We start from the raw sequence: 12,592 nt of genomic DNA, 5'->3' as shown, positions 1-12,592 counted from the left end.
AGAGAGGGAGAGAGAAATCGAACGCCAACACCGTTTCTCACAGTTTCCTCTCGTTGTTCGCGCGTGCATCAAAAATATTTTGCGTAATCGCTGCGTGACTCTCAGTGGACGTGGAAACAACGAAGAACAGAACTTGAAATCGGCATTTTCGCTTCAGAATTATCCGAAAGAAAATAATAATTTTATGATAACACCCGCGTCTCTTCTATCGTGATTCTGGTGGACTCGATCGTGGAATGCGAGGGCAGCGACATTATCATCGAGGGCATCGTGAAAGCTAAGGACTCGGTTTGATCATAGCTAGGAAACGCTAAGGAATAACTGCTGATTACTAGTGAAAAGGCATGTAAGTAAAAAAAAGTTTAATATGACACGTTCAGGATGCTCGTATACATGTGAACTGGGTAACCATGGAGTCCACACAGAATCGTACGTGACAATATGGAGGAAAGGCGAGTCGCGTGACGCAAGGACGCTGAAAGACGCGTTTTCGTGCTACTGTTTGGGAAAGGAGCTTGGTGGAATTTCTAAAAGGTGGATTTTACGAAAGGATTTTGTCGGTTGGGAACTATGCAACGTACGAGAGACGAGTGAGTGGTTCGTTGCATGCCCGATTTAACGAAATACAAGATACGATATGTAGAAGCGGTAACAAGAGATAATTTAGATTATGTGAGATAATTTTAGATTACAAGTGTTTAGGAATCGTTGGATTGCGAGATGGGTAGTTAATGTTTATGTTTTTAAATTAAGATGATTAAATGAACTCACGCTTACGTGGAAAATATCGAATTTGTTTGTAGTTTATTCTACTATATAGAGAATATTTATCATATCAGTAATTAATTGAATAATATTCACGGTTACAGAAAGTAAGTACTAATGTCTTTTTCTCGTGGATATTTATAATTAGTGCCCGTGTAGAATTTTTATTTTGGTTTAACAGTTTACTTATTGCAATAGATAATTTAAGGGACTTGAACATTTTTGTTAAAATTACAGATAATTTTGATAATTATTAGTTACTTTTGTGAATACAGCCACAAAAGCAAAGGTTTCTACAAAGGGAGCATTACAATTTTGCTCGTTTAACTTTTCAGCAAGATAATGTACATAGTATGTAATTTGGAAAAATTAAATTCTAAATATTCGAATATGTTTTTTGCAATTGCTTGACGTACGTACAGTTTACATACGTATAAGAATATGGTGCAATGTATGAATATGAATGCATGTAAACCAGAACGATGTGTGTATGTATGTGCATGCCTGGATATGTGAGAAGCAAAGAAAAAACGGCGCACAATTGATGAAAAGAAGCGAAGACGGTTATACATATAGTTATGACACGCGAGGATAACACTTGTATTGCCCTACTTTCGGTCTAATAATTTTTTTCTTTTTTTTTTTTTTAATTTATAAATTATTCTACCTAAGCTTGAAAGACAGTATCTCTGGTTTCTCTTCCAAAACCCCATTCTACGTATATATACGGGCTCGTCCGGGATAAAGACATCTACACGACTACACGAGGTAGTGACGAGAAAAAAAGAAATTGACTAACGAAGAAGACAAATGAGGATAGATGAGTCATCTAGAAAAGAAGTTGAGAAAAAGAGTTTGCACTACGGTGCAAACCGTTAGTGGGAAATTATTAATCGGATAATGAAACTATCGTAGAAAGAAACAAAAGATGTACTTGTAAGTTTAATCATTCAATGGCCAATGTCAATGTATGACAGCTGAATGTTGTAAAGTAGGTGTAGAGTTCTCCAAGCCCAATAAATAGGAACAATAAGAATGGAAAGTCAAGATGGTATGTTGGCGATGAGTGTTTTCGGCTCTTTGGCCGAACGTCCGATTACGTAAATTCCGATTTCGTAAGGCCTCTCCTCTCTCGCTTTGCCACATCACATGCTCCTACATCGATATAGTATAGATGCAAGTATTGATATTTAAATGAAATCGTTATGAATCTCCGCGGTGATTCAACAAAAGAATAGAATCTGTGACCTCTGGCTATAGCCAGAAGTGTGTCGTGTGTTATATGATACGATGGTACCGCGAAGTCTGGTATCACATATGTATTATAGTATGAAACTTGGAGCGAGTAACATCATCCTTACCGCATTAAAGTGTCTGATTTTTGAGAAAAATATTTCAAAAAACATATTATAAACATTATATTGTATCAGATACTCAATGTTATGAAAATATATGTATATATAATATGTTAAATCTTGTATACTTTGCAATATTAAAGGAGTAGCTATATATTCTTTTATTTTTTGAATTATCTCGATAATTATGGCTTAGTCGGTAAGGTGGCGATTCTACGTATGTGAATAAATTAATGGGGAAATAAAAAGGTTTTGTTCATTTAGTATAGTATTCGTAATTGAAACGCTTAAAAATTGATATTTTTTAATCGATCAATTTTTTGATAAATCTCTTCAAGATTTAATGATCAACAGTTTCCATTTAAACAAAAATCAACCCTTTTCCTAACAACTGTTTTCATAAAAATGTAGAAACTAGACAATTATTATTTTTAGTGCTTGCTTCAAATCCATTTCCAAACACTAATTTTGCTGCTCACAAACGATGTTGAAATAAATAGAAGGAACGACAATTTTTACAATCCTTGTTTAACCAACTAACTTTACACACCATTCGGTTCATCAGGCTACAAATAATCTAACGCGGATGAAATAACAATTTTTATCATCCCTGTATATTTCACCATCAATCCAACCCGTTTATCCACCTCCATCCTCCTGCTATCAGTGGAACAACGTCTAAATGGTTCCATAGTATACGAAGGGCTTGCATTATATTCAAAATCCTCGTCAATTATTCAAACGAAGAAAGCTTGTTATATTATAGGCAGACAAATTGTTTCATTCTCATTGAAAAAACTTGCGGTTTGTCTTGCGCCGCCTTTTTCACGTGCTTATCCAATCATTCCAGCTGTTGAGCGAACACTTCTCTGATATCCATGCCACGATTGCAGCACGTGGCCTTAAGCGAAACTCACTACCAGGAAGGGTAGAAAGGACACGGTCGATCGATGCGTTCCTGTATCTACGATGTACATAATGTATAGCACGCAACCCAAGCGGAGACAGTTAAAAGTTAAAGGGCTTGCAGTAGAAAACGAGATAGGGTTAGTAGAGAGGAGAGAGGAAGGTATACGAATCTTCTTTTTCTCGGAAAAATAGTCCGGTGGTTCGTAGTTCACAGTGCATATGCAATATGCGGCGTTTATTCTCTTTCATCGAGGACTCTCTTTTCTTCTCATTATCCAACGAACATCCGAGCCTTACGTAAAACGAATAATTGTTACACTATTACACTATGTAATATAGATTATTTGAATTATAAAATACAGTATGCTAGAGAAAATGTAAAAACATTGTTTTTCGCAAATTTACACTAATTCTAAGGCAAAGTTTTATAAAGCTCAGTTTGTCAATTTCGTTCCAATTAAGAAAACCGAAGGCAATATCTCTTTTTATTTTCGCTTAAACGTTAACTAACCTATTGATAATAGATTTTATTCGACCAGACGACGCATGTTCATTCTACCTTGTACTGATTGTATACTGTAATCTTCCAAAAAATGATGGTAATTATCGTAATAGATATTGTAATGAAACTCTCAATGGTTTTCGAAAATCTTTTTCTTAATATTTAATTGGCGTATTTTACTATTATTATTATCAAATTGGCAGAATTACGTACTATTATTAGTACGCTGAGTGATTTTTATTTTTACTTTCTTCCTTTTAATTAAATTCGTCGATATTTCCAAAAATTTAAGTCTTAGTAAGTAATTGCTAGATGTCTGTTAGTTATCTTTCAATTATTATTAATGGAAAATTAGTAAAATTACTAGTACTGTGATTAGTATTCGGTGAGATTCCTATTTTCTATCTAGTACCTTGCGTTTTCTCCCTTGAGAAAATACGTCGTTATCATAAAGAAAAATATATAGACATAGCTGAAATAGATATGAATCGCTTTAATTACAGGATAGGCTACTTTGCACGAGATTCGAGTAAGGACAGTTCAAGAAATTCTCTGTGAATTGTTCCGTTAATTACCTGTTTGAAGTGCTTTGAGAATTGAGGTAAACGGATGAGAAAACAGAAGCCATAAGAAATAAGTAGGCGTGGAATAACAGAAATAAAATACAAGGCTAGTAAAACCCATGCATACTTGCGTAAGGTTGGTTACAGGCCTTTTACAAACGATAAACACTGCAGAAAGCAAAATTGCTTGGTATACATTGACGAGATCGTGGAATATCGTAGAAAAGCAAGATTTATTTATGTAAATCTTGCTTTTGAAAATATGTAAATCTTTTATTTATTTATGTTGTTTATGTTGTTTATATGTATTCATTCGTATGTAAGCCTTTTCAAGTCTTCTATCGATGTAAAAGTATTAAAGGTCTTTAAGATAAAATAAAAGAAATAGAAAATAATTGAAATAAAAGTTTACGCTATAATTCTGCTCTTTCTGTTTATTTTACTGCTGCTTCAACTGAGATATTCGATATTTATTGCTAATAAGGAGAAGACGTTTTAGAAAAATTATGAAAATTGTTTCTATCGCGATATTTAGAAATACATATGTATACATGTACATAGTCCGTAAATGTAAACTCAAGGATATCGGATTTTCTTACGTTTCATTCATTAACTTGTTGAAAATATAAAAAAAAAAGGCAACAGATAAAGAATTAAAATATTTTAGTGTACCTTGTAGGCAAGTTTAACATTGAAATGATACAATAAAAATATGTTGCAGAATATATTACAGAATATATTACAGAATACATTGTAGAATTAATGAAATAGTGTACATTGCAAGCATTCCGTATACATAAAGTGTTTCAAAATAAAATTCCAACAAAAAGATTTTAATCATAGAGTACTAAATGAAATATGTAACGCTTAAATCAAATAACTTTCTGTGTAACTAAAGACTGGGAACTTGTACAAAACCAAAAGGTCAGGAAAATAATACTTTGTTAAAAACAAAGTTTATTTGATAAAAGAACAATTTCAGTGACATTTAAAAACGCGTACTTGTCAAAATATCAAAGAAATAAACATATGACAAACATTTTCACTCAAACAGACAACGTGATATTCGCTATCTGCACTAAAACGATCTTTTTAATTATACCAAAATCATTCGCTTTTAAACACCATATTTTAAAACCATGCGATTGAAATCAGGTTCTCGGAGAAACCCGAGCAAATGCATCTCTCGAGCCGAAAGCGTGATGGAAGCAACGATCGATTAAACGTTTCCCACTATGCCTGCCAAACCTTTCAAAAATATTCCTTTCGAAAGTACAACCTAACCAAATATAAAGGATATCCTCGTGTAATGTAAATTTCTGCGATACTAGTAAAACTTTGGAAAAAAAACAGCAACTTTTAACTAGTCGAGAAAGCACAGAAAGAGAAAGAGAAAGGGAGTGAGGAAAGGGGGAGAGAGAGAGAGAGAGAGAGAGAGAGATTGACGGAGAATGATGAGGGAGAGAGGGAGGGAGAGAGAGAGATAGAAAGAGGGAGAGAAAGACGGAGCAGGAGGAAGAAGGTAGGGATATAGTGGGCGAAAAAGAGACAAGGTAGAATAGCGACGAGAGTGGTAGGAGAGTGAAAGGAGAGCAAACGAGGGTGTTGGTTGCGAGTCGATAAACCACGGGAAACGCGAGCACCCTTGCGCACGACTTCAACATGGCGGTCGGTAAGTCCCATTCCTCCTTTCCTTAGAACCCTCGGACTGGTAGAGAGGAAAGAGAAGAGTTATTGGTCATTTTACAATAGGTTCGATCCAGCGTTTTTCTTCTTTCGCTCCGACAGTGAAATGAAATGATTCCGTGGGATTGATGGATATCGCGACCATGTGCGTGCGTGCGTGCACGCGTGCGTGTGTGTGTGTGCTTTATCGTGTTTTATCGTGTTTTATCGTGCAAAAGCAGAAAGAATCCTTTCGATCCACCTGATTAACCAACCAGTCTCTCTTGGAACTGTGTTTTCAGACGAGGATTCGATATGCGGCTCAAGGAGGCTGTCGTCTCGATACCGCTGCATCCTGGAGGATTGAACAACAAGTAAGTGCAACTGCAAATTCGTTGAGTCAAAACCGGGTTAGTCGATGTTCGTGATCCGTCTTCACCGTTCCGTAATCGCACAATTTCGTTTCATCACCGTGGTCGTCATCGTGATCCTCGTTGTAATCGTGATCGTGATCGTGATCGTGATCGTGATCGTTGTTGCGCCGTGGTCGCTTTGGTTCGAAACGAGCTTTTTCACGAAAAAGGTTAAACAGTGGTTTAAAGGTTTCCGTGAACAGTGACAGTATTTCGTACGACAAAAAGTTTTCTTTCAGTCGTTCTAATTGGAAATTTCTAAACGAATAATAAGGCTTCTTTGCCATCTTTCCCCGCTAACTAGATCGAAATTTCTATCTTGTTATCTTTTTTATCGATTTCTTTTAGGTTGACTATATTTTTATTTGTTCGATCAAAGATACGAACTTTGTTGTAAGTGAAAAATTTAGGGGGTGTTCGTTATTACGTTTCGGGCTGGTTTTAATTTTGTTGCGTCAACATTTTTAATGTTGTTGCGCTTAATTTGAAATTGTCATTTAGCATCGTTTAATCATCGCTGTGATAATTCCCATGAAATTAATTATTTTGCATTTTTGTTCTTCGATGAATATTATTACGAGGGTAAAGTGAAACATTAAGAGATTCACGTGAATAGCATCGTCATGAACTTGAGTGCAATATTTATTTCAATATCGATTAATCACGTTTCACTTAATACTGCATCCCTTTTCTTTATTTATTATCGTTAAGTAGAGTAGCTGATAATTCTTTGTAGAATTAGTAATTAGCTCACAGCTTAACGGCGTAGCTTTCACTGATCTAGCAACGAGTAGCTTTAAATGTTACTTAACTAGTCTAAATCGTAGAATATTTATTCCGTGCCTTATTATTAGCAATGCCAAGGCATTTAACTGAAAAGGAAAAACCATAAGGTTAGTGTTGACTCTAAACGGTTCCCTTTTCATAGAGTTTACCGTATACATATAATATACATATACTCGTTTGTATTCATTCTTATTATTTCTCTCTTGTTATCTCCATTTTATTCACGCATTCCAAATATTCGTGCTTCTTACGATGTCGATGAGAAAGTAGAACGAGATTAAAGTAATTATGTACCTCGTTTAGATTCTAATTTATCGATGTTGTCATTTATAAATATTTCAACCTTTTCCAAATGCATCAAACACATATACACATACAGGCACGCGCACGCGCACTCTATACTATACATACTGACATCACTATACATACAGACCACAATAAATGATTGTGCCGCATGTGTTTTGTAACCTATCGCCCCCCCCTCTCCCGCCCCAAGACACGAGTTTTTGGAGAAAACAGTTTTACAGTTACACGTGCCTTGTTAGCGAATACAAAGTTTTTTTTGATCGTTCAATGATTTTTATAATTCTCTCCTGTAAATATCCTTAGACGTAAGGATCGTACATATCCTTAGCAAGCGATTACGCGAAATTAATAGTAATTTTCGTTTCTTTAGTATGGTGTGTTGCCTTTATTAGATAGAGTTACGTTATCCTTTTTAATATTCGAAAACGTGGCCGCCGTGTGTACGTGATTATGAGAGACCGGACAGAAAATAGTCTATTCGTGTTCTAACGACGAATGGTCGAACCATCGCATACATCTATCTCTGTCTTTACGATCCCATGGCAATGAAATTGCACAGTAACGCACTAATCACTTTCCTCGGTTGATTCAAAGATTCGACGAAAACTAGCTTGACCGATGCCCTTCTGCGTTGCCTAACGTTCGAAACTCAATTTAACGACCACCTACTGTTTGATCTGAGAGAAAAAATTCGTCCTTTTGCACTGGTATTGCGGATACATATTTTGTACATACTTTCTCCAATCAATGAATTAATCTCTTTCATAGAAATCTGTTCCTCTTAATAAAAGAGGGAAGAAAGATGAATGTTGCTGGTTAATTTCTGACATTATTAAGAAAGTAAGTTGAAATAGAATTGAGAATTAATATTTGATTGATTTTTGAACAAAATTTGTTGACTTGTCTATATAGGGAAATTGACAGTGGTGTCGATAACATAAAAGAAAGAAAGAAAAAGTAGTGGGACGAAGAAAATGAAATACCAAAAGGAAGTGAAAATACACTATATATGTCATTTACAGGAAGTATAAACAGTTTTTTCGTATGCTTTGAGAATAAGTAATTCGCGCAATTTTTTAAACAAAGTGAGAAAATAAAAATTCAGTACATTTTAATCAATATCCGTTAATAAGGTATATATGATATTTAATAATAAAAAGCAACAGTTAGTTAACAGTAAGTTTTATTTTAAACCATTTTTTAAACTAGATACAGTTTGGCAAATAATTGCGCGCGTACTTCCAAACGGGACGCTGTATATATATGTACAATATACACACATATAAATGAAACTGCAAAAAAGTTACTTCATCTCTGATTTCAATGATTTTTCGACACGTCAAAACACGTTGAAATCTTGAACAATCTTTTCCTGTTAAACGTATAACCGGTGATCCCGCTTTGTTTTCACGAAACATATTCGCATAAATCTGTCAATACCACTACCTACTGATATGTATCCTGCTTAAATCCAACTCAAATCTAGCACTTATCTTTTGTTTATTTTGCAATACATATACACAGGCGGGAGCGCGCACGTTAGTTCCTTTAAGCCGGCCACCGCTTACGTCAAGCGATAACAATTATTCTGTTGTTTCGTAAAATAATATCGATTGATCGAGTGATGTGTAAGCTTTTATCATGTTTTACCAAAAATATTTTAATTATTCTAATTATAATGTAATTAAAATACAAAACGCGTTCGAAGAAAAAGCAACGATAATCGCGCGTCGAGGTCCAAGAGAGTCAGTAAATAAAGTATTGCGCGATAAAGCTGAATTAGTTGCTCGTAATCGCAAATTTGATTATTCGCAAAATTAGAGCGACATGAAATAGCAGAGTGTAGCTCGTGCCACCTTGCAGACATCTTACATGGGTGTGCTGCCTCTATATTTGCATCGTTATAGATCGTACGGGCCACGGCTAACGGAACGTATCGATCCATTTGGACTTATTTCTCTGTCTCACTCGCAGTCAGTTACGTAGGAGCGACCAGAGCCAGCCGATCGTCGAGGAGATCGGAAATCGTAACGGAACTTCGTCGACGACCGTAGATACGGTCGCCAGGAGCCACCAAATCAACACCGAATTCGTTGTGGAAGTTGCGCAGGATTTTCGCGTCGCCGAAGACACGACCACGTGGTCCTCGTTTGCCATCACCCGCGAAAACGTGCAAACCAATAGCTCGAACAACGAAACCAGCAACTTGAACAACAACCTGACAGTTCCGAGAATCTGTAGGAACAGTTCCGTGGAGAGTTTGGCCGACTACGAAGGTAATCATTGTTTTTTGAAATAAGAAAAATTTTATAAATGGTTTGTGTAGTTTAGATAGTTCGATCAAAGTAGAAGACGAACGGAATGTTTTTGACACGCGGACGATGTATCTTGCAGAATGACAAGTACATAACTCGTTGATCCATTGCGTTCTGTCATCTTCCTTGCAAAACTTTAATGTCGTATTATTCTACAGATACACAATGGACTTGATTTAATGGACGAAATTTGAGTAGCAAAGACGATTTAGGTAAAAGATTCTATTGGAAGATGACTATGAGCGCTGTGAAAATGCAGATTTTTTTATGATTCCGAAAAAAGAGATTGCGATGAATTTCATTCAGTTTCTGCGATCGTCATCCTGGCTGAATGCTTTGTGACTGAAGATTAGGTTTCTGTCGAAAATGCTGGTTATGGTAGAAATTTGTGGGAAGAGATTAATAATGAACTGTTTTTATAAAATACGAGGAACAATTCATCGTCGAATCTCGAGAATCATCCAAAGAACAATGATTTAATATACGGAAAAGCGTTGCGCTAGAAAATTATGTGATTTTTACCGTCGATATGAGTCGAGACCAGTCTTTTCAAAATAGAAGTATTCAAATAAGTTGGAATGTTAATTAATGCGTGACTGTTACATGATATTGATAAAGTGGAATTCTCATCGTATTATCATCAACTTGTATTCTTTATTGTCTATACCAGCAAGATATGACAGACATATATAGATTAACTAATTACATCTTTTTGAAAATAGTATTAAAAATGGGATGAAGTTGGAAACCAGTTAAGAGTTGCGGCGACGATATACATGTTAAATATTTAGGAATATTTTAGTTTAACAGTAATCCTTTATATCTTAAATTCAGCAGATTATCGCATTTCTTAATATTTCTCCAAGTCTCCAAATTCTTTATCTTAATACCTTAAGATCATGTAACATCCATATTAAATATTCAATTTTCTAGTTGAACTTTTATTCTACACACACACACACACACGCGCGCGCGCGCGCACACACACACACACACGTATGTATGTAATTAGCTAACATAAACAAGAAAGGAATGAAGAGGAAGAAGCTTTTTGACATCTTGACATCTACATCTTCCTTACATTTACATTGCCAATTCACTAATCGCATTTCCAGCACTTTCGGCTAATTTACTAATTAATTAGTATTAATTAATTACTATAGTGCAATAGTAGGGAATACTAGTAATAGTATAAGAGTTTACAAACAGCCATTACATGTATATCTGCAATTGCCAGAGCAGCGATTCGAACCATGTGAGAATGTTTAAGATCAACACGTGTGATTTAATGAAACGATTCAATGAAATCCCCGGTGAGGGGCGTCTGGTGCAGCTGTGATGAGTCAGTCAGTGGCACGCTACGATTATTCAGTATTCCGGCAATGTGCGACGAGCATGAAATTCCACAGGGCGTAACTCCTCTCACGAAGACTCGTCCCACGAGTTGACACCGTCCGAGTGGTCTGACTGGTCCGAGGAGGGAAATTTGCCTTCAGGTTGTCGCGGTATCGTCAACCCTAACTATCCTGGCTTTCAACACCTGGCGCCTTCTCTTCTATCGGACACAGATCTGACAGAGGATGAACACGAGAGCTGTCCCGATTATACAAGGTTGAACGACATCGACACCAGACCAGCTGAGAACGACAACGAGTACAACAACAACGTTGAAGACAGCATCAATCATTTGTGCGGTCAAAGGAATGAGAGGAAGATTTTTTATGAGAAACCTAAGTTTAATATACAGGTAAATAACATGCTTACGGATTTTGGTTGTTCGTTGTTTAGCAAATGAATACTCATCGAGGAAGCTGATTAAAGGGCTTAAAGGACTGTAAGTAAAGGTGAACAAAGGAGGATGAAATGTAGCGAGCGATATTTTTCTTTTTTTTTTCTTTTTTTTTTATGGTGCACATCGTGAAATTACTTCCAATTATTATCTTTATTTTTATTATTATTTGATATTTATACAATACTTGGCAAAATGTAATTTTCAAAATAAAGGACAATGATCGAATACTGTAGGCATGGATTAGGTTCGATTGGTCGATCTAGTCAACATCGATTTATAAAATTTACCATAACTTGGTTGTTTTTCAAAAAGTCCAAAGTGGAATCTTATTTATCTTATTTATCGTAACATTTACATACACGCTAACTAGATAGTTTCAAGTGTATTAAATTTTGTACAACTTGGCATATACTAAAAACGTTCATATAAAAAACGTCTCGTTGAAAGATAAGGGTACGTGCAACAACCTTTTGTAGTAACTATTACATACATGTACATAGAAAAGAATTGAAAACTTGTTTCTGTGTTTTATAAAAGAAAACGATCAAAGTCTGTTGGGCTATTCTTGTACTTAAAAGTACGATTATCAAAATCGTAGTTAAGTTTCAAATATAAGTTGTACCCTTTTGAAAAATGCCAACGAAGCTACAATACGCATACAAGATAATATATAAATTGTAAAATATAGAAATGAATGGCAAATTCACGAATAGGAACAGCATATATTGTATCCTTATTATATTATTTATCAAAATATTTGACTGACGGCGTTATATTAAAATTAAATACGCCATTTGTCGATGTATCCGTCGGTTTCACGTACTATTACTCGAAATTAGAATCTTGTTGTTCCATTTATAATTTAAACCTGAAAACAACGAACTTTCCAAACAACAAGCTGGATATGAGCTTGGACAATTGGCTAATTTTATTATTGCATATTAGTTTTTACAAGTCAATTTGATCATTCTATTATACATAGCTATAGTAACAATAATATAGAATGAAATAATTTCAGATCCTTTCGTACATAATATCGTAATTAAACTATATTCTGTCAAAGACAACTAATTGTAAGTGTTCAAATATTTTTCAGCACTTGCGAAATTTTGAGACACTTTTTTCAAAAGAGATAAATAAATAAATAAATGAATAAATATATATATATATATTTCACTTATAAACAATGTTAACATGTGGGAATGTTTCGGTTATTAAACG

General features: G+C 35.1%; 1 protein-coding gene across 3 annotated transcripts in view; it reads left to right on the top strand.

The window, feature by feature from the left end:
- Nucleotides 1–26: 26 nt before the first annotated feature.
- Nucleotides 27–12,592, top strand: part of Schip1 (Schwannomin interacting protein 1) — a 43,707-nt gene continuing 31,141 nt past the window's right edge. For 2 of the 3 annotated variants that reach the window (XM_076620250.1, XM_076620249.1), the window contains exons 1-4: nucleotides 27–346; nucleotides 6,062–6,133; nucleotides 9,239–9,540; nucleotides 10,989–11,326. In XM_076620250.1, the coding sequence (XP_076476365.1) occupies nucleotides 6,075–6,133; nucleotides 9,239–9,540; nucleotides 10,989–11,326 (699 nt within the window). In that variant the 5' untranslated portion in view covers nucleotides 27–346; nucleotides 6,062–6,074. Of the gene's footprint in view, nucleotides 347–5,729; nucleotides 5,767–6,061; nucleotides 6,134–9,238; nucleotides 9,541–10,988; nucleotides 11,327–12,592 lie in introns of those variants that run through there. The other variant, XM_076620248.1, reaches the window with a different exon arrangement.

The sequence above is a fragment of the Bombus vancouverensis genome, chromosome 7 (genome assembly GCF_051014615.1).
Source record: "Bombus vancouverensis nearcticus chromosome 7, iyBomVanc1_principal, whole genome shotgun sequence".
Lineage (NCBI taxonomy): Eukaryota > Metazoa > Arthropoda > Insecta > Hymenoptera > Apidae > Bombus > Bombus vancouverensis.
The sequence above is the reverse complement of the archived record's forward strand: the minus strand, read 5'-3'. Positions and strand labels throughout refer to the sequence as shown.